The sequence below is a fragment of the Staurois parvus genome, unplaced genomic scaffold (assembly GCF_062004578.1).
Source record: "Staurois parvus isolate SC_StPar_1 unplaced genomic scaffold, SC_StPar_1.0 ptg001190l, whole genome shotgun sequence".
Classification (NCBI taxonomy): domain Eukaryota; kingdom Metazoa; phylum Chordata; class Amphibia; order Anura; family Ranidae; genus Staurois; species Staurois parvus.
The window spans coordinates 362,293-388,440 of NW_028318986.1; the positions used below are offsets into that span (position 1 = coordinate 362,293).

Here is a 26,148-nt window from a genome sequence, read left to right on the forward strand (position 1 = left end):
AAGTATAACCGTGTTGTGGAGTAAAAGGGGAACTTCCAAAAAGGTCTTCTGGGGCAGCACAGGAGAGCTGGACCAATGTAAATATGTATAAATATCTACATATACGAATAATTTTTTAGATTTAAACACTCTCCTTGTAAAACCCATTAAAATTGGAAATGAGCAAAAATGTGTATAGATATAAAAAGTGGGGGGTGTTAAGGATTTTTTTTTTTATAGGAGTGATAACCCATCTGTTCTCAGCTGCATAAAGAGGAGATGGAGGAGAAATGGCATTATACTGGTCTTCCCAGTGAATGACTGTGCATGGGGGGGGGGGGCAGTAAAAGTCTGATCTTTTGGAGAGCAGGCTGAGTTCCCAGCACATCTAGAGGATGAACTAGTGTGTTCTGTTTAGTGTAGTCAGTTTGTAATGGAAAGCGAAGAGGCTGGCAGGAACACCAGGTAGGAACACCAGGGATTTCACACAAAAGCAATACAAAGAACAGATTACCTTTTTTGTACATGGTACAGCAGGCACATTTTAGGAATATAAAATGTTGGGTTTACATATTCAAAGGGTCATTTTGGCAATGCTGTGTGATCAACTTTTTTTTTTTTTTTTTCTCTCTAAATGTTAGGTTGTATGTGGGAGACGGTCAATATCTGCACATCAGTGCTAGTTAGAACCAAAAACTGAGACTTGGGCAGAAAGCTTTAAATTCCCCTCCCTCTGGAATCTTGCCCATGTAATTTTATATTAAATTCCGCTACTGCAACCCAAATGGTATTCTTGAATCTGTCTCCTCATTGAAAAATTGTGCAGTACCTCGATTGGAGAATAAAGGGAGTGGTGGTGCCATAGGGTTCTAAAAACTGCCTCTACATGATTGAGCTGAGGGGTTTCCAGTAAAGGGCACGGTCGGGGCCCAGTTACAAATTTGCGGTGCATTAATAGGCAGCATGTAACAACCCAACGTGCCTAAAATCACACAACCTTTTTTATGTAATGTACAATCATGCATTTCCACACATTGTGGTGTGCTACATTGCTTTGGTGGGTTGCAGCACCTTTTGATTTGGTATTGCGTGTTACCAAAATGCCGAAGTGTGAATCCTGCCTTAGTGCTACAGCATAAAGACATTTTAGACCAGTGTTGGATTTCAACTTTGTGGCAGCAGTTAAGGAAAGTCATCTTGTTGTTCCAGCATAACTCTGCCTTTTGTACAAAGCCAGCCTTATAAAGGCATGGTTTTTGGCAAATTTGGTGTGGAGGAACTTTAGTGTCCTGCATGAAGCCCTGACCTTAACCCTACTGAATGCCTTTTTTGCTCCTGGTTGGATCAGTTTGATGTAGAATAACTCAGGTGGTCTGCACTTGACTGATCTCAGGCCTACTGAATAACTTTGCTACATAGTCGTGGTTGTACCAGTTTGTAGTGGAACAAGAGTGGCCTTCACGGAGCCCTGACCTCAAGCCTGTGGCCTTCACGGAGCCCTGACCTCAAGCCTGTGGCCTTCACGGAGCCCTGACCTCAAGCCTGTGGCCTTCACGGAGCCCTGACCTCAAGCCTGTGGCCTTCACGGAGCCCTGACCTCAAGCCTGTGGCCTTCACGGAGCCCTGACCTCAAGCCTGTGGCCTTCACGGAGCCCTGACCTCAAGCCTGTGGCCTTCACGGAGCCCTGACCTCAAGCCTGTGGCCTTCACGGAGCCCTGACCTCAAGCCTGTGGCCTTCACGGAGCCCTGACCTCAAGCCTGTGGCCTTCACGGAGCCCTGACCTCAAGCCTGTGGCCTTCACGGAGCCCTGACCTCAAGCCTGTGGCCTTCACGGAGCCCTGACCTCAAGCCTGTGGCCTTCACGGAGCCCTGACCTCAAGCCTGTGGCCTTCACGGAGCCCTGACCTCAAGCCTGTGGCCTTCACGGAGCCCTGACCTCAAGCCTGTGGCCTTCACGGAGCCCTGACCTCAAGCCTGTGGCCTTCACGGAGCCCTGACCTCAAGCCTGTGGCCTTCACGGAGCCCTGACCTCAAGCCTGTGGCCTTCACGGAGCCCTGACCTCAAGCCTGTGGCCTTCACGGAGCCCTGACCTCAAGCCTGTGGCCTTCACGGAGCCCTGACCTCAAGCCTGTGGCCTTCACGGAGCCCTGACCTCAAGCCTGTGGCCTTCACGGAGCCCTGACCTCAAGCCTGTGGCCTTCACGGAGCCCTGACCTCAAGCCTGTGGCCTTCACGGAGCCCTGACCTCAAGCCTGTGGCCTTCACGGAGCCCTGACCTCAAGCCTGTGGCCTTCACGGAGCCCTGACCTCAAGCCTGTGGCCTTCACGGAGCCCTGACCTCAAGCCTGTGGCCTTCACGGAGCCCTGACCTCAAGCCTGTGGCCTTCACGGAGCCCTGACCTCAAGCCTGTGGCCTTCACGGAGCCCTGACCTCAAGCCTGTGGCCTTCACGGAGCCCTGACCTCAAGCCTGTGGCCTTCACGGAGCCCTGACCTCAAGCCTGTGGCCTTCACGGAGCCCTGACCTCAAGCCTGTGGCCTTCACGGAGCCCTGACCTCAAGCCTGTGGCCTTCACGGAGCCCTGACCTCAAGCCTGTGGCCTTCACGGAGCCCTGACCTCAAGCCTGTGGCCTTCACGGAGCCCTGACCTCAAGCCTGTGGCCTTCACGGAGCCCTGACCTCAAGCCTGTGGCCTTCACGGAGCCCTGACCTCAAGCCTGTGGCCTTCACGGAGCCCTGACCTCAAGCCTGTGGCCTTCACGGAGCCCTGACCTCAAGCCTGTGGCCTTCACGGAGCCCTGACCTCAAGCCTGTGGCCTTCACGGAGCCCTGACCTCAAGCCTGTGGCCTTCACGGAGCCCTGACCTCAAGCCTGTGGCCTACCTTTGGGATGAACTTTAACATTACTTGCAAGCCAGGTCTTCTCATTAAACTCCAGTATCTAAGCTTACATAGGTCAGGTATGATTGCATGGGTGCACACTTCCAGACACATTTTAAAGCTGTGGAAAGCCTTCCTAGAGGTATTAAGGCTATTCTAGCCACAAAGGAGAACAGCTCCATATTAATAGCCATGGTTTTCAATGGGATGTCCAACAAGCTCATAGGGGTGGTCAAGTGTCCACAAACTTTTAGCAATATACAGTAGTCCCCAATATTTTCTCTGTATACCAATTTTGTTCCAATGACAATGTACTCAAAAAAAGAGAAAAATCGCAGGACTTATCAACAAACTCAACTGGTCTCGCTCATTTAACCTAGGTTCTGATCCCATTTGGTGCAAGACAGCCAGGTACAAGGTATCTTTCTGAGCCAGGTGCGCAGCTCTATTTCTCACAAGGAACAGGCAAATTGTTTTTATATTTTTCTGGGGTTTTAAGACTTGTAGAACTGGGATGGAGAAAGGCATGGGGCATTGGGATACTCAAAACTAGACAAACGTGGACACGATTACATAGCTAACTCCTATGGAACCATATTTTACATGGAATATTATGTACAGCTTCATTCAGGGGGAATGCCACAGTGGCAATAACCCTGGCAACAGGTATGGAACAGTCCCTCATAAAATGCGTGGAAGCCATGCAGGAATCTGGGGGGGGGTGATGAGGGTAGTGAAAATGGGTGTGTTGGGGGTATCAGGGGTAGTACAGCAGTCAGAGCTGAGTGGAAATGAGATTTAGATGGGGAGGGGGGGGGGGGGGGGATGGAGAGGTATGGGCCTGTGAAAGCTGAACCCTGTACTCTATATGGGGTGTACCCTTGAACCCTGCACCTTGTACATTGTGGACCTCTGATCCCTGCACCCTATATGTAGTACACTCCTGATCCCTACACTTTGTATGTAGCACAACCCTGAACCTGCACTCTATACATGGCGCACCCCTAATTCCTGCACGCTGTATGTAGTGCTCTCCTGATCCTTGCACGCGGTACATAGCGCAGCCTGAACCCTGCATTCTGTACATAGAGCACCATTGAATCCTATGCTTTGTACATGGCGCACTCCTTAACTCTGCACCCTGTACTTGGAACACCGCTGAATCTTTCACTGTGTAGCGCAACCCTGGAACCTGCACTCAGTACATGGTGCACCCCTGAACATGAACTCTGTATGTAACATGCTCCTCGTATTTAATGCCCCTTTTAAAACCCTCCCAATGCAGTTTGGTCACACCCACCATTTGGTGTGATTTGGCGGGAAGGGGGGGCATTGAGTTCCTGCACCTATTCTTTAAAAGCCCTGCCTACATATTGGCACCTAACTAGGAGGGTGCTACACTTGTATAAGTTAAATAAAATATGGCTGAAGAATACCATGTATTAAGACTGGAAAGGGTATGAAAGGAGTATTTGCTCACATAAAACAAGCAGGTGAAGATGTCTGGCTTTATCAATGTTTGCTTTGGCTCGGTCAGTGGTTGAAGGCACCAAATCCACTGGATCAGTAGGACCTTCCTTAATAAATCCTGTGTAAGAATAATAGTGCTGACAGTTTGCTCAGCGCTTTACAATATAAGGGAGACAGTACAATTACAATAAATTTCAGTACAGAAGGAATAGGAGGGCCCGGCTTGTAGAGCTTACAATCTAAAGGAAGTAGGTGGTTCAAAAGGTGATAGCTATAGGCGATTGTTCTGATGGAGGTGACTCAAGTACAGTTCTTAGGTGGAGGTGGCGTAGGCTTCCCTGCATAAGTGAGTTTTCAAAGATTGCCTAAAGGCAGACAGGGTGGGGGCTGACAGGACATACTGCTGTAGGGAGTTCCAGAGGATGGGAGAGGCTCTGGAGAAGTCCTGGAGGGGAGCGTGGGAGAAGGTGACGAGGAAGCTAGAAGGCAAGATGTTTTGGGAAGAGTAGAGCTCTTCTAGCCTCCCTTATACCCCGATATACTGTGTGGTAAGTTTTGCCACCTCCTGTGTGCTCCCCTTATACCCTAAGTGTAGGCTCTTCATTCTGTATCCTGCCTTATATCTAAACGGGGACTCCATACTTTCTAAACAAAGGGCCAGTTTATGGTCCTTCCAACTCTGGTGGGGGGAGCTGCACTGTGGACAGTAGGACTAGAAAATTTCCTAGCATCAGTGGGAATAAGCAGTGTCCCCTAGTTATCAGGGGGGAATAGCGCCCCACCATTGGTGTTAGTGTCCCATATCACTGGGAGAAATAATGCCCCAAGGACCAGATAAAGGCAAGCAAAGATCTGCAGTTTGGAGACCACTGTTGTAATGAATTTTAAGCTTTCACCCTCTGTATCCTCCCTTCCAACCTAATACTGTAAGCTTTTACCATCTGTATCCTCCCTTATACTCTAATAGATTGTAAGTTGCTCTGTCTGTTGGGTGGAAGAGCTTAAAATCTATTGGGGTATAACTGAATGCAGAGTGTAATACCTTCATATTCCCCTTTAATACACCAATACACTTTTCTTTTCCATTCTACATCGGTTACTTTTTACCTCCTATGTATGAAAGGTAGTCTACTTATAGACTTGCATATAAAATGCAGATATTGTTTGGCAGGGAAAGTATGGAGTACACACAGGAGACTCTGGAGGCAGCTGTTAATAAGGTGACCCAAATGTCGGCGGACTTGGGAGGAACGGAAATCCTGGAGCCCCTAAAGAAAATCTACAAAACCAAAGGAAGACCACAACACCCAAGACAAGTAAGAAGCCTTTCAGATCCAAAAAGGAAACAAACTACCTGGGTTTTGAACTTGTACCCTTATCACAAATATATTTTGTGATTGAGTTTCTATTGGGGGGTTTCTTTCTCATCTTGTATTAGTGGGCAGCTAAATACATATTTCTTCATGCTCCAGCTGTCCATCCAGATACATCCTAAATATGAACCCATTTATCCAATTGTCCATCCAGAGAATCTAGTTGTGATTTTTGCCCTGAATTGGGCTCATTTCACCCAGGATGAGCCCATCTGCTTGTGAACTTCCAAGTGGACAAGCAGACCACTGCACTTTAGATTCCTGGACTGAGTGAATTTACCAGTTTATGGTCTGCTTTTATATATAAGATGTCCATATGGTTACACCATACAATCTCATTCAGTAATCATTCATTGGTCTATCTTCTGTGACTGGTGGTCAGTAGGTCTTGGGGGAAGACCTGTGCTCCAAGAGATCCCTTTGTCAGTTCACCCTTCAGCTTTGTATTTACAAGGGCTTTTCTTTTTTTTTTTTTTTTTTTTTTTTTTTTTTATGGTTTGATGCTCAGATTTCAGTAGCATTTGTCCTAAATATTGGGTGTTTTTTTTTTCTCTAGGTCTTCATCTTCACAGATGGAGAAGTGGGTAACACAGAGCAGGTGATAGCAGAAGTCAAGAGAAATGCACACAATCACCGGTAATTTTCTGTTATCATCTCTTCTATGTAGGGAAAATGTCATATCCAAAGTCTCCGACTTCAGACTAGTGATGTCTGCTGTTAGTCAGTTATTCAATAAAAAAAACTAACTATGGGTATTATCCTGGAGTTGAATGTCATCATTCTCTGCACACTGTTGGATTTATAATTTTATAGGTGTTTCACCTTTGGAATTGGTGAAGGAGCCTCCACCGCTCTCATTAAAGGCATGGCCCGGGCAGCAAGCGGCAACTATGACTTCATTACTGGGGAAGATCGTCTGCAGCCAAAAGTGAGTTTCTAAAGGATTGATACTCAAATGTTCAGATGTACAAAGAATGAGTGTGGAAAACAGTCTGAGTCCAAATTCTGAAACCTGAACAGCCAACGCAAGGCTCCATTCTTTGGCCCCCGCTATTCTCTACACTTCTTCCCTGTGTCAATTGATATAACCTCCCTTGGTTTCCAAAATCTACACCAAAGACACCCAGATCTCTCTACTACCAGCTCATCCCCTCGATCTTGTGTCTCACAAATTTACAGGGTGACCTTTCATTATGGATGTCACACCAATTCTTCAAACACAATATTTCTAAAGCTGAGCTTGTAATATTTCCTCCTTGATCTTCCCCCTCATGACTTTACCATTGAGATCAGCAGCACAACCACTGGTCCCTCCACACATGCAAGGGTCTTGGGTGTCATCATGGACTCTGATCTCTTTTGGACCCCCCACATCAATCACTGGCTAAATCCTGCCACCTCAACTTCTGCAACATTTCCATAATTCACTCCTTTCTAACGACACCACAACTTTTCCACACCTTGGTTATATCCCACCTTGAGTACGGCAAATACTTCCTCACTGGCCTACAATTTGATGATTTCCCCCTTCAATCTATTATGAATGCTACTGCTAGACTTGCCTTACCAACGATCCATGACTGCTGCCCCTCTCTGCTAATCCCTTCACGGTTTTCCACTAGCCCAACAAAATGCTAACCACGATGTGCAAATCCATTCACAACACTGCCCCAGCTCTGTCACCAACCTCCTCTGCGAATATCACCCATAGTCCTCTCCGCTTCTAAGACATCCTGCTCTATCTCCTGCGTCACCACCTCCCTGTTCTCTAACTCCTGCGTCACCACCTCCCTGTTCTCTAACTCCTGCGTCACCACCTTCCATGCTCTTCTCTAGAACCCCTCCATCCTCTGGAACTCCCTACCTCAGTATGTGTTGACTCCCACCCTGTCTGCCTTTAGGCAATCCTTAAACTCATTTATTCAGGGAAACCTACCCCACTTACCAACTGTACTTGAGTCTCCTCCATCAGATGTTCCCTACAGCAATCACCTTTCTGTTCCACCCCCCCATTCCTTTAGATTGTAAATGACACGAACAGGGCCCTCCTATTCATTTTGTGTTGTATTGTAATTTTACTGTACCCCCCTCCCCCCATGTTGTAAAGCGCTGCACAAACTGCCAGTGCTAGATCAGATTTTCTCAACTTTTTTTTTTTTTTTTTTTTTCAGTCAAGGCACCCTTTAAAATTATGGACAGTCTTGAGGCACTCCATTCCAAAATGGGGTGCCTCTAGATTGTTTTTTTTTGGGGCCCCTATACTAAAATGTATAAAACTATTCTAATAGTTTTATATAACACAGCAACATCCACATACATGGGACACCCAACATTAGAGATGCTATATTTTTTTTTCCCAACTCAAATATACTTTTGCACACTGGTACTGACTAGTATTCCAATGTTTCTCTTCTCCCTCAGTTTTTCTCACTGAGATAATGTGACCCGCCCCGTCTGTGCTGTGGGGAGGGTCAACCAAGAATGCTGTGCAGGCAACATTCATCAACTGACATCATTGGTTGTCGGTACACCTGAGGCTAGAAGGTCCTAATGGTGCACAATGAACCTGTGGCTTTGTGTAACTAAAAAGCAGGCTTGTTTCACCCGCTGGCTTGTAAAGAAGTTCTGGCAATTTTTAGACCTTGTTGCCAAGGCACCCCTGAAGAAACCTCAAGGCACCCAAGGGTGCCTGGGCACCCTGGTTGAGAGGCTGTGCTATATGACTCCTTAATGGGATCATAATTTTTTTTTTTTTTCTCCCAGGGCTATAAAACAGGGCAGCCTTTCTCAACCAGGGTTCCATGGAACCCTATGACTCGCATTTGCTATGGCCTCTTTAAGCAAGAGGCAATTTCTGGCCACTGAAACCATTGACATTTTTAGCTGTTTCTAAGAGGGGAATTGCCATTGACTACAAATGTAGGTGCAATTCTTCTGCTTGACAATCGGACTAATATACAGTGAGATTTAGTAATTGTCAGCAGGGGTTACTAGAGACCAGAACATTATCTAAGGAGTTCCTGGATTAAAAAGGTTGACAAAAGCTGATTTAGAGATGGTTGTAAACAAATTCACAGGTTTGTTCAATTCATATTGGGGTATAATTTTCTGTTACACTAAATGTTTCTGGCACAACCTGCTCGTTCTTGGCAGCTCAGCATGGTGATAATCTAATGAGCCCTATAATGAATAATTGGAAACGATGAGTATGCATTTTGTATATCTGAGGAATTTCATTGGTTAGACCATGTGCCAAAGTCAAACCACCCTCTGTGTGACCACCTTTTTAGCTGGTTTTACTACACAAACCAAATGCTTAACTGTAGCTTCCATAGAGTTCAGTGTGGAAATACCTGCTCTGCTTACCTCTGCCTCCTTTCCCTTCCAGGTTCTGAAAGCTCTGAAATGTGCCTTACAACCCACCATAAAGGAAATTTCCTTAAACTGGACCCTTCCTCCCGAGGTGGAACAGAATTTGGTGTCTCAGGCCCCCACTGTCATCTTTCAGGGTCAGGCATCCATTGTCTACGTCCAGTTCAAGGGAAAGGTGACTAAGTATTCTATTTTTCAAGAGTTCAAATTCAATGTGAAAAGGGGATCCACACCTAGTTCATAAAATCCCATATGGGCTGCAACATGTTGAGCTTTTTTTTCAAAAGGTTTCCAATCCTAAGTATTTTGTTAAAAAAATCCCTGATCTTGCCATGAAGGTTCATGGTGAGGCACTTCCTATTATGGGGTAACAATGGTTTCCCTAGTTGTGCTTCTGAATTTTCCTTTATCACATACTTAATAGGGACTACAAGCAACCATGCTGATTGACTGGGCATGGCTCACCACTGTCACTACCAGGATGCCAGTCCTGAGCAGTGAAGGGTAGGCATGAGCCAATGGTTTGGTCAAACTTTGGTTTAGGCTGAACTTTTTAGATAAATATTAATCACTCCAGTATATAGCCTTTACAGTAAGGTGCACATAGAAGGGGCTTTGCACATTTTAACCATTAGACTGCCTCCTGCCTTTACTGTGGCAAGGCAACTCCACTGTGCTGGATCCCATAAATGTACATGATCCAGCATTTCTCTGTAGAAGGCATGCATTTTCCCCCACCACCCAATCTGTGCTGATATTCTGTACAGCACAAGTCCGCCAGCAGGTCCCAGCCAATAAGTTTTGCTGGGGCCTACTGGCTGGCTTAGCAAATGACAGTACAAAGCCCTGTGTTTTACGAACACTGAGTTCTGTACGAAGATCAGCAATGAGACCAATTTCTTTCTTTTGTTTGTTTTTTTTTTTTTTTTTTTTTTTCCCCCCTACTTTGCAATCACATCGCTTAATAAAGGCAAAAAACATTTACAGTTAACCCTTTGCCCCTAGATGACCCCCTTCCCAGCCAGTGCCATTAGTACAGTATTATCACCTATCACTGTATTGGTGTCACTGGTGGTGTCTGTCAGTGCCACCTAGCTTCAGTTAGTGTGAGATTGCCTGCCACACTCGGTCCCACTAGAAGTTGCAGGTCACAGCCATTGCTATTATAAAAGTGTTAGTGCTATAACCTTCACACAAACCAATCAGTATCCACGTATTGGGTGTTTTTTGTTTACCAGACATTTTACCAAATACATTTTAACCTAAATTGATGAAGAAATGTTGTTTATGTTTTATAGCAGAAAATATTTTCAAAATTTTCGTTTATCATTTATATAAAAAAGTGGTGGTCCAAATCACCAAAAAGCTCTTTAAAAAAAGATACATTTTAACTTGGGTACAGTGTTGCATGATTGAGCAATTACCAGTTAAAGTAGCACGGTGCTGAATAGCAAAAATATTTCCCGGTCATGAAGGTGGTAAAAAAAAAATCTCTAGAAGTCAAGTGGTTAAACGGAATTTCCCAGCTGAACTTTGGATGTTCTGGTGTTCAAATGAATACCCAAACTTTTGCATGCATTTGTTGGGAGCCAAACATTCCTAAGTTGTGGGCAAAACCGGGACAAGGGTTGGGCGGGAGGGGCGGCTGCCCTGGGCGCAATAGTTGACTGTAGGGATGAGGGTGCCTTCCTTCTGTTAAAAGGCTGACAGTAGTAGTGATGGCAGCAGTGATTTTATCAAGCGACTGCTGGGTGTAGGATTCCCGAAACATGCACATCATGAACACACAAATCACTGTCACCAGGAATACCCTTCTCTTAACCAAAAGGATGGGTATGACAGTGACATCACCGCTCGGATATGGCCACTGGTTTTAGGCAACGTCCTTGATCAAATATGGTAATGGGTTTTCAAAAGCATTTGGTACACACTGACTTTAAATATACATCCATGGTGGCTTTTGGAGGAATACTGTAAAGTTTTTTTTTTTTTTTTTTTTTTTGGTTTTTTTGGTTTTTTTGGGTGCCCAGAGTTCAGCTTTAAGTTCCGATAATATAGTGGCACAGAATGGAGTAGATCTCCATTTAGAAGACTTTAGCCTTCTTTACCATAGTCCTTACTTTTTGTGTCTTCAGCTGGAGGAGAAGGAAGTCAAGGTCTCTCTACAATACAACTACAAAGATGAAATTGTCACCAATGAACTGAAGTTTCCTCTGAAGATGGGCAACGTAGAGAGGTAATCCAGAGACATGGAGATGGAATCCTCAATTAGGCACTTGTGCTTGGGGGGGCCAACAGAAGATGTGAGTTTACAAGGCAGAAATTAATATTGTGGGAATAATGACTGTTGGATGTCTGAGCAATTTAAGTGGATGTTAAGCCAAGACTACCTCTGGGTTTTAGATGGAATGGGAATGACTGGAACCCCTGTCAGGTGTTGCCATTTGGAGCTCTCTAAAAGATTTGCCCTTCACTCTCAATTTTTCCCTCTTCTGTCTAGAAAAACATTGTTTCCCTTGTATAGTTCAATAATTAACCTGGCCATACACTGGCAATATTGTGATTGAAATTTTTGTTTTAAGAACATTGGTTCAGTTTTCTAATCCTTATTGGGCTCAAAACTATTTTATTTTTGAATGATGAGAGTTCGGAACAGGGAAAAGTCATAAAAATTCTTATTTCAAAGCGCATGTGGTTTTCAATCGGTCCACTTCATTCCAGCATTGAATGTTAAAAGCAAACAAAATTTTTAGCAAATTTTGAGCTACATTTGCCAAGCCATTGAATGTACGAAGAATTTTCATATTTTGTACTTGTACAAAACAGTCTAATCCTTTACCACCAGTTGATCCAGAGGAAGACCACAAAACCCCAGTAAATCATGATCTACGGGGAGGGAGGGATTCCTTCCTGATTCCCCCAGGAGGCAATCCGATGTTCCCAGAATCAACAATTTAACAAGATTTATATGGCGTCAACAGTTTGACTGCTTTCCAATATAATGGGAGACCATACAGCAACAATACAATATAGTGGGAGACCATACAGCAACAATACAAGAGGGATAGGAGGGCCCTGCTCCTTGGAGCTTACAATTTAAGAGGGAGGGGCTGGGAGTACAAAAGGCAATAACTGTGGGGGATGGACTGGTAGGAGAAATAGAAGATTCCATTTTTAGCTGAGGGCATGATGGGCTTACCTGAAGAGGTTTTCAGAGATCACCTAAACATGAGCAGAGTAGGCGATGGTCTGATAAATTGGGGTAGAGAGTTCCAGAGGATAGGGGAGGCTCTGGAGACTAGCATGGGAGGAGACAAGGGAGCTGGAAGTTGTGCGAGGAGCAGAGTACGGTTTGAGTGATATTGGGGCAGAGTCATAAATGGCTTTATGTTAATGTTTTGAATTTTATCCGTTGGGCAATGGGAAGCCAGTGGAGGGATTGGCAGAGAGGGGTGGAGGACACTGAATGGAGGCCAGCGGAGGGATTGGCAGAGAGGGGTGGAGGACACTGAATGGAGGCCAGTGGAGGGATTGGCAGAGAGGGATGGAGGACACTGAGTGGAGGGATTGGCAGATCTGAAATGGCTAGTAAGGTGGAGTCTGGCAGCATTCATGACAGACTGAAGAGGGGATAGCCTGTGATGAGGTCAGCCAATGGGGGAGTTACAATTCTCAAGGAGAGGGATAACCAAGGAGTGAATAAGTTGCTTGGTAGTTTCAGAAGTTAAAAAATGGGCATATCTTGGAGATGTTGTGAACTACCCCTGGTGTTACCTCCAAAATAGTATCCAGTTATTTTGTAGGTTTGTATGCATCCAGCTTTTTTTTTTTTTTAAATCTACTGACCTGGCCAGAACTAGATTTTGAGGGAGTCCACATTTTCACAGCTTACGGTGAAGAAGCCTTTCTGTATGTGGCGGTAAGTTACTTCCTGTCCTAGTGACAATCCTTTTACCAGACAGGAAATCAGTTGTCATTGGAACAGGAAGTGAAAGGACAGAAAGTATGCCAATATAGGGCAGAGAATTTTCAGTCTTAAGGGGTGGTCATACCCATTTTCACATCTTGTGTGAAAAGGTGATCAGGCAGTTCTTCCTATACCCTGGATGGAAGGACCCTGTTTAAGGGATGGCTGCATGGTAAGAGGTTCAGCCTTTGCTCTCTTGTGTCCCCTCTTGGTTCTCAGACCAACCATCCATAGACTGGCTGCCAAAAATCTAATTTCCTTCCTGGAATCTGAAGAGGAGTCTGAAGAGGTGAAGAAGAAGATCTTGGAGATCAGTCTGCAGTCTGGTGTTGTCTCCTCTCTCACATCTTATGTAGCCGTCAACAAGGACACAAAGACCCGTGTGGAGGGTCCTCCTGTGCAGAGGTTCATGCCTCCCATTGGTAAGTTGTGAAACCAATGTGAATGTACATTGTTTTTCCTGTGCAATTTAATGTTTGCTTTACAGCCGTGCCATGGTGGTGTCCATCACTTGTTTCCTAATGAATATTCTTTGTGTTTACAGCCATGGCCTGTAACATTTTACCTCAACCGGTATATTGCTACGCTGCCCCTTTACGAATGATGGCTCCGGATCCCATCTATGAACTGGCCGGTGAGTTCAACATAGACAATCCATATCAGTCAAAAGGTGACTTGTATGAGCATGTACCGCCAATATGTTCAGAACTGTTATAGAGCGGTCACGGCAGTCTCTGCACCCAAGGAGCTGGTGGTGGTTTTTATTTTCGGGGGGTGTTGGTGATGTTCATTTATATAGCTCACCTATTTCATAGTGCTATAGGGAACACTGACCCAGCCATCCATCTGAGCACTAGAGAAGCTAACCTGCCACCTGTTTAGTGATTGAACTCTACTTCACTTGGTCACTAGTGCATTAGGGCCACTACAATATATAGCTTTAGCCCAATGAGGTTCAAATCCCAGGGAAACCCACAAAGTACTGGAATATTTTTACCCATTAGTGTTTGGGCCCTATTACCACTTTTAACAGTGCATTGACCCTTTAGGGGCTCATGTGCTGTAGAAAGAGCAGTATTGACACTGCACAGTTTATGATGGGGTCGATGGGGGTATGTATTGCATTGGGGTCATTGTGCTTTTTAGATGGGTGGGCATGTTGAGGGCCTCTTAAAAATGAATGGGTTTTTCCCACAAATTGCATGCACAATAACTAATTCCCATGCATAGGATAGAGGACACAAAGGTAGACCATCACAAAGGGGCTGCTGTTCAAGACCAATTCTGGGGTTCTTCAACTTCCAGCCAAGTAAACACATTCACTGTGTCAATTGACAGCTAGATTGAATGGGCCAGGACTAGGTCTTTGACAATTGGCTCCCAGCTCTCGTCTGCTCCACATTTACTACAGCTGAGTCCTTTAAGATACTCGGAGCTCTGACACCTATAATATGGTAAATGCACCCCTAAATGAGAGCACATGGATGTAAATGCACCCTCTTCTATCTGCAATACTATATGAAGTCCTGGGGAACAGGCTTTGGCAGAGAATATTTTGGTTGGTGGGCTTTGTGTGGATAGTCCATTTTTGTATCGGCTTTACCGCTTATAATTTGTGTGCAGTCTTCATGCAGGAGGACTTTAACCATGTCTAATCTTCCAGATGCCACACTTGGGCCAGACCTAGCTGCTCTATCTCTATCAAATGGAGTCCCACAAGGTAATCGAATATACACAACACTCCTCCTGTGTTTTTATAATGGCTGCTCATGAGCCAACCTGCCACAGTAGTGTCTGTTCTGTGATGTGGTTAGGGATCCCTTATCTGAAAGTCTTAGGGAGGGGGGGGGGGGACACCAACCCAAAAGCCATGAATTGCCCCCTCAGATTTGGGTTGGGGACCAAAGCACCTGTAACTGATCTTTCTGTTTAATGAAAAGTACTTGCTGGAAAATAGGTAATGACAATATGTGCCAAGTGGGAGACCATGATATACAGGACACTCATGTCAAGGTCCTACCTTTTCCCAGAGACTGCGGCTTCATGTGCTGGTGTCCATCTTGGGTTTATGCAGATCATGGTGGGAGTCTTTTATGCCTTCAGGTCTCTGAGGGCCATCCCCCAGAGGGGTGTGGCTGAGTACATATAAGCCTGTGATCCGCACATGCTCTTTGCACTTGTGTCTTTGTGTTGCTACAGCTCTGTGTATACTCTCGTGACTCTTCTGGTATCTGACTCTGCTTGTGACTAGACCATTCTGTGTTTTTTTGTTCTTTTGGTTTTTTTTTTTGGTTTTTTTCCTTTGATCTGACCTTCCGTTGCTGAACCCGGCCCATGACCTGTGATTCTTGTCTACTGTTCTGTGCCGTTTTTGTCCCGTTGTCGACCCTGCCTGACTACGCTATTGTCATTCTTACCAGCTACACACCATTTGCGGTGGCCATTACCACAGCCGGGGTGTCTCGGGGGCAGTGACCTGGTTCCTGGCTGCGTCAAGTCCACCCCCACCATCAGGGGCCCTGGTGAAGGGCAGCCTGGGACTTAGACTCCGCGCCCTGAGGGACTTCGGTCTGTTGGTGGTGGTTGTCAGTCAGTGCGTTACCCTGCCACTAGGCCTACCTGTCCGTTGCACAGCCCTGACAACTCGCTGGTCACTTTATGAAGTACACCATGCTAGTACCGGGTTGGACCCTTTAATTCTTCTTGGCATGGATTCAACAAGGCATTGGAAACATTCCTCAGATTCTGGTCCATACTAACATGATAGCATCACATAGTTGCTGCAAATTTGTTGGCTGCCCATCCAACTGATACAAGGCAGGATGGATCCATGCCTTCATGTATATGCCAAATTCTGACCCTTCCATCTGAATGTCGCAGCTGAAGTTGACTCATCAGACCAGGCAACTGTTTTCCAATCTATTGGCCAATTTTGGTGAGCCTGTGCGAATTGTAGCCTCAACTTCCTGTTCTTGGCTGACAGGAGTGGCACCCTGTGTAGTCTTCTGCTGCTGTAGCCCATCCACTTCAAGGTTAGATTTGTTGGGAGTTCAGAGATGGTATTCTGCAAACCTTGGTTGTAACCAGTGGGTTATCTGAGTTGCTGTTTTTTTATCATGTTGAACCAGTCTGCCCATTCTCCTGACATCAACAAGGCATTTTGGTCCACACAACTGCCACTTGATATTCTTTTTCAGGCCATTCTCTGTAAACCTTAGATGGTTGTGCATGAAAATCACAGGAAATCAGCAGTTTTTCAAATGCTCAGACCAGCCTGTCTGGCACCAATAACCATGCCACATTCAAAATCACTTAAATTCCCTTTCTTCCCCATACTGATTCTTTATTTGAACTTCAGGAAGTCGTCTTCACCACACCTAGATGCCTAAAGGCATTGAGTTGCTGCCATGTGATTGGCTGATTAGCAATTGTTACAAAGCAATTGAAAATGTGTACCCAAGAGTGGCCTGTGAGCAGGGGCAGACTGACAATTTGGAAACTCGGGTACTGCCTGAGGGCCCGGGGTCAGTAGGGGGCCCCATGAGATGCCCCTGGTACACTTTTTTTTTTTTTTTTTTTCATAGGTTTTTTGAGTTTGGAAAGGACACAGGGGCCCCATGATCCCCTATTGCCCAGGGCCCCATGAGTTGTCAGTCCGCCCCTGCCTGTGAGTGTACATTCTTCAGGAGTTGGCAAGAAGGTCTGCCCTGGTTGGCAACTGTTGACTTTGTACCAGTGACTCCTACTGGAGACCCAAGTGAATCCTCTGGCACCACTAGGTGGTTACTTTTCAGAAGGGAGAGGCCATGCAAGCGTTCTCCTTCCCAATCCCTGACCTTATCACAAGGACCTGGGTCCCAGAAGAAAGATGGGGGGGGGGGGGGGGGGTTTTACCACTTTTTTTTTTTTTTTTTTTTTTCTGGCTTTTGAAATTTTACAAATACAGACATTTAGAAATTGAAGGAGAAGTTTACCACTGGCAAATACTTTTTTGAAATGTCTAAAAAGTACGTTTAATATACAACAATATAGATCAGACCAAAATGAGGGCAAATGAAGGAAAGAGGGACAGGGGGACTTGATTACAAATAAGGGACAGTTGGGAGCTATGTCCACCACCACTGCAACCAGACAAGAGGAAGGACCTGTGACATCCCATGAATGTAAGATGCTTGCCCTAAATTTTTATATAAAATAGGATCTGGTTAATGTGCACGAGTAAAGTCATGGTGTCCCTAGATTGCTCGTCTCCTTCCGCCAAACTTTAACTCATCCCTAATGGAACCATGATTCCCTGGTGCACTGCTCCTTCTCGCACCTCCAGCCTTGTGCAGCTGAGTACACTTCCGGCACTTGACCCCACACCATTTCTTCATGGTTTCTTGCTCTTTTGCAAGCCCATGCTCCCTGGCACATCTGATGTCCAGTTTGGTAGTTTCCTAGCAAACTCAATTTTCCAAAAAAACATGCTTCTAGACTTAATACTGTTATTGATTTGATTTAGTGTTTTCAGTTTAGGGCTGGTTCACACCAAAATCAGTAACCTTCTCATGTAATTCCCAGATGGTGTGGAAATGGCTCCAGAAGGCGCACAAAAAAACACGTACCAAACTGCATGGTACTTCAGTACTATGCGACTTGAAGCACGCAAATGCACTGCGTTTGCAATATGCGTTTGGGGTGCAATTTAATGTTTCATTGGCACCTGCATGCACATCACAAGGACAGGGCATTTGAGTGCGGTGCAGAAATCAAGCTTGGAATGTGCGTTCATTGCGTTCTGGCATGAACCAGCCCTTAATACACATCAGATGCTGCTCTACGAAGGATGGCTTTCTTTCTGCAATCCTGATCTGTAAGGCCAGCTCATGATCTCTAAGGCCAGCGCTTCGGTAGAATCCAAAAAACTCATAAAATTTACTGAGGGCCAACACGTTTCGGCTGTTAGGTGTTACTCATGACTAAGGCGTAAAGGCTGAAACTCATTGGCCCTCTGTGTAACTTATACATCCTATATAAAAAGGGCTATCTGCTTTTGGATTCTACCAAAGTACTGGCATTTCTTCAAGATTTAGGTTCTATGGTTCTTTAGGCAGCCAAGAGCTTGAGCACCGGTGAACACTCCACATAAGGGAGAGGGAGGTAGCAGCGCTGTCTCAGTTCTAAGGGCCCATTCACACCAGAACACTCAAACGCACTGTCCTTGTGATCTGCATGCAGGTGCCAATGTATTAATGGAACCCTAAATACAGTGCATTTGTGGACCCCAAACTGATGGTACCACAGTACAATGGTTTGGTTTGGTTTTATTTTTTTAAAAAGTAGTGCATGTAATGTTATGAAGCTCGCTCAAATGAATGTGACATCATACCGCATGGGAATGTCACACTTTCCTGTGCAATTCTGGTGTGAACCAACCCAAAATGTGTTTTTTGCAGGTAAAAAAAAATAGCCAGAAAATAGGTGCTGGTTGACATTAGGAAGGGCTGGGGGAACTTAAAACGGTTCTACAAATGCCTGAAAGCCCAACTCTGACTTGACAAACATTAGTTTACCTTCACTTTGAGGAGGGATCCTCTTTGTTTCCAGGACTGATGGGGGGGGGGGAGAGAAATGTTCCTACACTTATAAAAAGTGAAGAAACTTGTCTAGGGATAATACGATCAGCTTCTTTAACACTTTTTTAGCTGCTATACAATCATTTCTTAGAAAAGCACCAGTGTTGTTTTAATTCTTGCATATTTCCTACAGAACCGTTGACTCCTGTGACAGTGGAGACTCCTGCCCTGTACAGACTAATCGCTCTCCAGAAAGCAGACGGCTCCTGGGAAGCAAACTCTGAATTTGCCAACATATTGGAAATACCTGAGAATTTTGCAGAGCATTGTCCTGTTTCGGTAATGTATAAATGCTACAATACTGTAAAAGGAAGTTGTGAATTGTTGACTTAGACTGGATATCTCCTAAATATAGAGCCATTTATCCAACTGTATACCCAGAGCCTCTGGTTTATAGACCGGATACATCCTAAAGAGCAATTTATCCCACTGTCCATCCAGAGCCTCTGGTTTATAGACCGGATACATCCTAAATATAGAACCATTTATCCAACTGTACACCCAGAGCCTCTGCTCCATATTTAGGTTGTATCCGGTCTATAAACCAATTTGTCCAACTGTCCATCCAGAGCCTCTGGTTTAGGACCAGATGCCTCTTAAACATAAAGCCATTTATCCAACTTCATCCAGAGCCTCTGGTTTATAGACCAGATACATCCTAAATATAGAGCCATTTTTATCAAACCATCCATCCAGAGCCTCTAGTTTATAGACCGGATACATCCTAAATACTCACTGGGCGTGAGTATTTCAAATTGGAAAACAGTGTGGCCAGGCAGTGGGGGAAGCAAATAGAATTCTAGGATGCATCACTAGAGGTCACCAGCGGGAGGAAGGAGGTCCTGATTCCTCTATCTCAGATCACTAGAGGGGTCACCAGCAGGAGGAAAGGGGTCCTGATTCCCCAATAGAGATCTTTAGACCTCATTTAGAATGTTGTCCAATTCTGGAGACCTCCCGTACAAAAATATTGATTAAGATAGAATGAGTCACAGGTAACAAATGGTGAAAGATCTGGGGGATAAAACATATAAAGAACTACTTCAGGAGCCTAACATGTACAGTCTAAAGGAAAGAAGGGAATAAGGAGACTTGATTGAAAATTTTAAATAAATCAAGGGAGTGAATAAGGTTCAGGAGGGCAGTATTTTCAATACAAAACCAAAATCGGGAACATGGGGGACATGTCCTCTAACTCAAGGAAAGTTCAAAACTAATCTTAGAAAGTACTAGAGTAGTTTATGCTTGGAATAAACTTCCAGCAGAGATAGGGGGCCAGTCAACAGTAAATGGCTTCAAAAAAACCCACAAAGGCAGACTCTATGGACCACTCTGGCTTTCTGCCGCAACTTTTCTATGTTTCGAACCATGCCATTTTCAGTCAGTTAAATCCCCCTTTCTCCCTTTTCTAAAGCTCAGTTTGAGCTTCAACATGTGGTCTTCACCACATCTAAATGCATTGAGTTGCTGCCATGTTTTTTTTTTTGTTTTTTTTTGTTTGTTTTTTAGCTTTCATTTCAGGATGTGGGCATGGTGGCAGAGGGAGTAATCAACAAGAATGAAAAAACAGCCAGGCTGTTTTTGGGTTCGCATAAAAAAAAAAAACTTAATCAATCACAGGTTCTTTTAAGTCATCTTAAAGAGAACCTTTTTCCACCCATGAGTAGAAGACTGCACCATACAGGAGTACTGTAACATAACGTGCAGCTGACAGAGCAAAAGGGTTACATCAGTGCAAGGAAAAACATAAACTAAGTTAACCCCTACAAAAGCCAAGCTCAACCCATATGGCAGGTGCATAGAAGTAAAAGACTGAGGTCTCTGCTGTAGGCATTTGTTTACCTGGACTCCAAGACCTATGGCCAAGAGGGACAAGTCATAAAATGCAATCGCCAAGGATGTAGCGAGTACCCAAAAATAGTACAAAAGAAAAATGAAATCAACTGAGTTGCTCAACTAAGGTTGGGATGTTGAGTAGTAAACATAGGCAGCAAGTCTGATCAAGTTATAGGCTTTAAAAAAAAAAAATAGGTTAGATTACAGACGAAGGCTGTGAAAGCACTGGCAATGGAGGCTGCGTAGTCTGAGGCCTCTGATTTATAGTGGATCCATGTGGCCCAGGTAGCCTAAAACTTGTTATACCAAGCTTTACGTGTGGCCTTTCATTCCTCTTCCTCATATTCACCAGTTTCAGCCAGTCAGCATGACCAGGAACCTGAGACTAATAGCTAAGAGGAATGGAGGGTACATAATGCCAAGCATCAACTTGATTTGGAGTTTAATGTTCTGCCAGAAAGGTCTTATCTTGGGACACTCCCACCATATATACAGGAAGATACCATGATGGTCACAGGCTCTCCAACATGAACAAGATAAAGCGGGGTAAATCCTTGCCAGTCTAGAGGAGACTCTATTCCAGCAAGAGGTAACTTAAAACCAAAACTAGCAACATAAAATGTTACAACAATCCATAGTTGTCCTATTGAATTTTTTTTTAGTGTATATTTTAGGTCAAATTGCCATCCAGTGTTAATCTTTCACTTTTTGCAGAATGTGGAGAGGCCTGTGTGGGCAACAGTCCTAGCGGTGATCTGGCTTCATTCCTCTTGTCTGGATCATAGGGATGAGTGGGAGCTGCTGGAGGGAAAAGCTGTCTCCTGGGTCAAGGCCAGTGCAGGTAAGATGACCACAGTGGGAACTGAGCAGGATGTGAGACAGGGAAGACCAATTACCTTTCAATTCATCCCAAAAGTTGATGTGGTTGAGTTCATGGCTCTGTTCAGTAGGGTGGAGGTCAGTGCTCTGGTGTGGAGGAACTTGAGTGGCTTACACAAACTGGTTAAACCTTGTCTTTATGGAGCCTACTTTGTGCACAGGGGCACAGTCATGCTGGAACAGGAGGCTTTTTCCACTTTCCAAAAGTTTAAAAGAGCACAGTTGTCTAAATTGTCATTGTATGTCATTGTATGATGTACAAGGCCTGACATTGTTCTAGGGAGATCTTAAGCCAGATTGTGGTTCAGCCCACCAGACCTGTCATTGCAATATTACCTTAAATATAAACAACTTCATACAATGCATTTGGTAGTCCAAGCAAACTGCCCATTTGCGCAGAAAATCCCTTGCTACAGAGGTCTTCCAGTGCAGCTACATTTGTCCAATGCAGAGGAGCACTGATGACCTTGCAATGGTGGCACATTCTACAGCGCATATTGTGATGCAAAAGAAAATTGTCTGGATCCTTCTGAGGTACATTCCACATCTCTGTAAACTGCTGGTCCCATTTTGGACTCTAGAAACACTTCCTTTGTCTTTAAGAAAACTGTTTCCAGTATGGGCCTTGGAAGGCTGGACTACAGCCTTCCTGTGGGGACAATGGAGGAGACTGGCAGCAATGTTAGTGGGGACAGGGAGTAGGCTGAGGGACCCCCTGGCTGTATACCCATGGGCCCAGGAACTGAGCAGAGAACCCAAGCATGACAACTTGTATGGTCCCCAACAATATGCATGGCCCTGCTAGCCATAACTTTCTATCTTGTGCACTTTTTATTCACCTTTTTTAAAGAACATGGACTATATACCATTTTCCATGACTTGGTGTCACCCATTCCAAATTGGAGCAAGGGCAGTGCTTTATAAACCTTTAAGCTGACACCATTCCTGTATATTTTCACTATGTATTGGGTATCTTTTAGATGGTGAAAAATTGCTATGCTCAGATTACTGTGAAAGGTTCACCTAAACCAAGACAGTTCCTTCACTTTGAAGCTCTGTACAAGTTGTTCGCTAAGAAAGGAAGCTGTTTGAGCCACTCCGTTAGAGCTTACACACAGCAGGGTTCTCCATGTGACTGTATTGGCTCAATCGATGAGCACCAGCTTGGACACATGTTGCCCTTACCTGAAAATACAGGATAATTTTTTTTTTTTTTTTTTTGCTTTGAGTGGTGTGAAAGCAAAAAGGAAAGCATGTGCTGTTAGGAAATCCCATTAAGTTGGGTCTAAACTTAAATTCTAGGTCTAAAACTAAAATCTCATACAAGCCAAATATTTAATGTGTTTACATTTTTTGTAGCTTTTATTGAAATCCCAACATCCCAATTTTTTTCCTTTTGTCAGTCGCATGCATTCCTGTTGGAGACTATAGGCTGCGGTGTCAACGCATTACTCAGGCATGACCCATCTTTAACTAAAGCTAGTCATACCGTCCCTGCTGACCTGGCCAAGATTTAAACCATGTATGGGCAGGCTGATTGTACCAGAGTTGATCAATCAACTTGGCAATCACATGAAAAATCTGACATGCTGGTTGTACCCAACAATAATAGCCATAATCAATGTTCTCCTGTTAAGGACAGCTCCCCATAGCCCCCTTTACCACCATACAATAGCTCAGTGGGAGGCATTCCCCCATCAACAGTCAGTGAGGAGTGAAAAAATTCTTTGTGGGAAAAAATTTCTCCATCTGCGGCTGGCTTTCAGGAGATCAATCCATGTACAGCCAATGTTGGAGTGATCTTGTGTAGAAAGTAAGTGGCTGGGGGAAAAATTATTGGAAAAATGAATACAGGGCAATCCATGCCAACCAATTTGGGTTTTGATGTACTTTAGACAGCATGTTCATGTATAGAGAAGACAGGTTTGGTTTAGTGAATGTCCACTGTTTCTAAATGACCTTCTGTAATCTGAGGGGAAAACCCTTTTTGTCTTAGGTTCCTCTCTGGCAGAGGTGGTCAAAGCCGGGAACGAGTATTTGAAGTTATCGGTGGATGTTGCAGTTTTTGGTCTCTAATTTGGTCTCGAATTGTAGCTGGAGAAGCTATTATGTAATAAAAGCCATGGTACAAAAAATCTAAGCCTGTGCGTCTTCTTATTCACTCGTGTTATCCAACGGTCATTGTTTATCTGTCATGGTTTTTGATTTTTCCAGGACTTTCTTCAAAGCAGAAACTGACTTGAGGCCCCCCTGCAGCCAAACTGCCTTAGGAAATATTCACAAAGAACAGTCTAAATCAGTTATTCTCAATGAGGTTGCCAAGGGCAGGGCTGTCTTTAAGGCAGGGCAAAAGGGACAGCTGCCTTGGGTGCAATTACTGTTGGGGGGGACCCAAAGCAGCTGCCACTTGAGCCCATGCTGCCCAGGGTTGCCAACAGTATATTACTGGAAGCCACTTCCACCAAAAGACATCAGCAGGGCTGTGCAGGCTTCTGGCTGTAGTAGTGCTCAGCCGCATTTGCTGAGGCTGCTACTCTAGTCCTGCAGCCCTGTCATGGTGGTGTGATTTATCCTTTGCCTCTCACACAGCTTCACTTTAAGGGGGTGCTGGGAGTCTGGGGCTGTTCACTTTCTTGCACCCCATGCCCCCTCAGCCACACTGTGACAGGTCTGTGCCTTTCACCACATGGAAAGCATCCATGCCACACTGACAGGACTGATTGGCGCCTGCTATGCAGGAGGGGCAAGCCAGACTGTGCTCAACATAGCTCAGGTGAGATCACATATAGGGCACTCACTGGGTGGGCCATGAGTTCCTGCACTCTGTGCTGATATACTATCCCAGTGCCTTCCATTCTAATGTCACCCTATAATAGGAGGGGCTCCAGGACTGGAGGTGGCGGCCTCTACTAGGAGGGGCTCCAGGACTGGAGGTGGCGGCCTCTACTAGGAGGGGCTCCAGGACTGGAGGTGGCGGCCTCTACTAGGAGGGGCTCCAGGACTGGAGGTGGCGGCCTCTACTAGGAGGGGCTCCAGGACTGGAGGTGGCGGCCTCTACTAGGAGGGGCTCCAGGACTGGAGGTGGCGGCCTCTACTAGGAGGGGCTCCAGGACTGGAGGTGGCGGCCTCTACTAGGAGGGGCTCCAGGACTGGAGGTGGCGGCCTCATCAGTGGTTCATATAGTGAACTCGGTGTAGTTGTTCCCCCTGAGGTCATCACAGAGGACAAGGGGGTGATCTTTACGTCTGAAGGAAAAGAAATGTAATCTCCAAACACGGAAAGGTTTCTTCACAGTAAGAGCTGTGAGAATGTGGAATAGACTCCCTCAAGAGTTGGTTGTGGCCAGCTCAGTGGATTGCTGTAGGAAAGTCCTGGATTCTTTCTTGGATACACAGAATATAACTGGATATAACATTTATAGGTAAAGTAGATCCAGGGAATATCTGATTGCCTCTGAGGATCAGGAAGGAATTTTTTTTCCCCTGCAGGAGCAGATTGGATCGTGCTTTGCTGGGTTTTGCCTTCCTTTGGATAAACTGTGGGTGTAGAATTATAACTTTTCTTTATGGTTGAAGACTTTTGTCAGCCAGACTAATTATGTAACACACATTATTTTTTTAATTCAGCTGTATTCTGATTGAGGAATCTCTTGCTGTGGCTCTAGTATTCTGACAGCTGGATCATTGATCTTTGGATAAGAGGTTACTGTACAGGGTGGATTACCAGCAGTGTGCAGCCCTGTGCCAGTGATCTTTCTCCCTATGGCAGATTATAACTAATAGCATACAGTAATATAAATTTTATAAAGTAATGTTATATAATTGTATCGTATAACTAGGTGGTGTTAGGATTTTAAAATTTGAACCATAGTGACAGTTGTAATAGTTTGTTTGGATCAGCTTGGCCTAAAACCAACTTACTTTCACTAATAAATGCTCCAGCTGTCAGCACTATATAAACTGGGGATCGTAATCTACCCATCGACCGTAGGTAAATGTCAAGCACGCCCCTGCTTTGCTAACCCCTCTGCCTCCAGTGCTCTCATCTTCACTGCAGCGTGGAGGGCGGGAGCTGCCTCAGATAACCTTTCAAGTTAACAAACCAGTAATTGGTTGCTAGGATGCTGGGTGGTCTTAGCAGCCAATCACCAGCTTGTTCATGAAAAGTTAACTCTGGCCGCTCTCACTCCCCCCTCTTCATCCAGGACTGTGCTGCCTCCTACTTTCCGCTCTGATGTACACATGCTGTATGGTAGGAAAGTGCTACCCACACCCTGCTGTGTGTATGTGAAGGAGACAAAGGACACTGGTGGGGGGTAAAAAAAACTGCAGTGGGGGTGATTGGGGGGGGGGGGGTGCAAAAGACACCACAGCAGGGGCAAGAGGCAGAGGACAATACAGTGGGGGGTCTTGATGAGGTGCAAAGGACATTGCTATGGGGAGGCCAAAGGATACTACAGTGGGAGATGGAAAGAGGCAGAGGACAATATGGTGGGGGTGTTGATAGGGTGCAAAGGACACTGCTATGGGGAGACCAGAGGACACTACAGTGGAAGATGGAAAGAGGCAGAGGACAATACGGTGGGGGTGTTGATAGGGTGCAAAGGACACTGCTATGGGGAGACCAGAGGACACTACAGTGGAAGATGGAAAGAGGTAGAGGACAATATGGTGGGGGTGTTGATAGGGTGCAAAGGACATTGCTATGGGGGAAGAGGGTACTACAGTGGAAGATGGAAAGAGGCAGAAGACAATACGGTGGGGGTGTTGAT

The 26,148-nt window shown here is 45.2% G+C and overlaps 1 protein-coding gene across 1 annotated transcript in view; it reads left to right on the top strand.

Annotated features, from left to right (window-relative positions):
* Nucleotides 1-23,517, top strand: part of LOC149438486 (von Willebrand factor A domain-containing protein 5A-like) — a 43,621-nt gene extending 20,104 nt beyond the window's left edge. Inside the window, exons 9-19 of the mRNA XM_089659786.1 lie at nucleotides 5,504-5,648; nucleotides 6,262-6,341; nucleotides 6,519-6,633; nucleotides 9,094-9,252; nucleotides 11,213-11,313; nucleotides 13,264-13,466; nucleotides 13,589-13,678; nucleotides 14,708-14,764; nucleotides 18,796-18,941; nucleotides 21,213-21,339; nucleotides 23,374-23,517. Of these exons, the coding sequence (XP_089515912.1) occupies nucleotides 5,504-5,648; nucleotides 6,262-6,341; nucleotides 6,519-6,633; nucleotides 9,094-9,252; nucleotides 11,213-11,313; nucleotides 13,264-13,466; nucleotides 13,589-13,678; nucleotides 14,708-14,764; nucleotides 18,796-18,941; nucleotides 21,213-21,339; nucleotides 23,374-23,453 (1,303 nt within the window). The 3' untranslated portion in view covers nucleotides 23,454-23,517. The remainder of the gene's footprint in view (nucleotides 1-5,503; nucleotides 5,649-6,261; nucleotides 6,342-6,518; nucleotides 6,634-9,093; nucleotides 9,253-11,212; nucleotides 11,314-13,263; nucleotides 13,467-13,588; nucleotides 13,679-14,707; nucleotides 14,765-18,795; nucleotides 18,942-21,212; nucleotides 21,340-23,373) is intronic.
* Nucleotides 23,518-26,148: the final 2,631 nt, after the last annotated feature.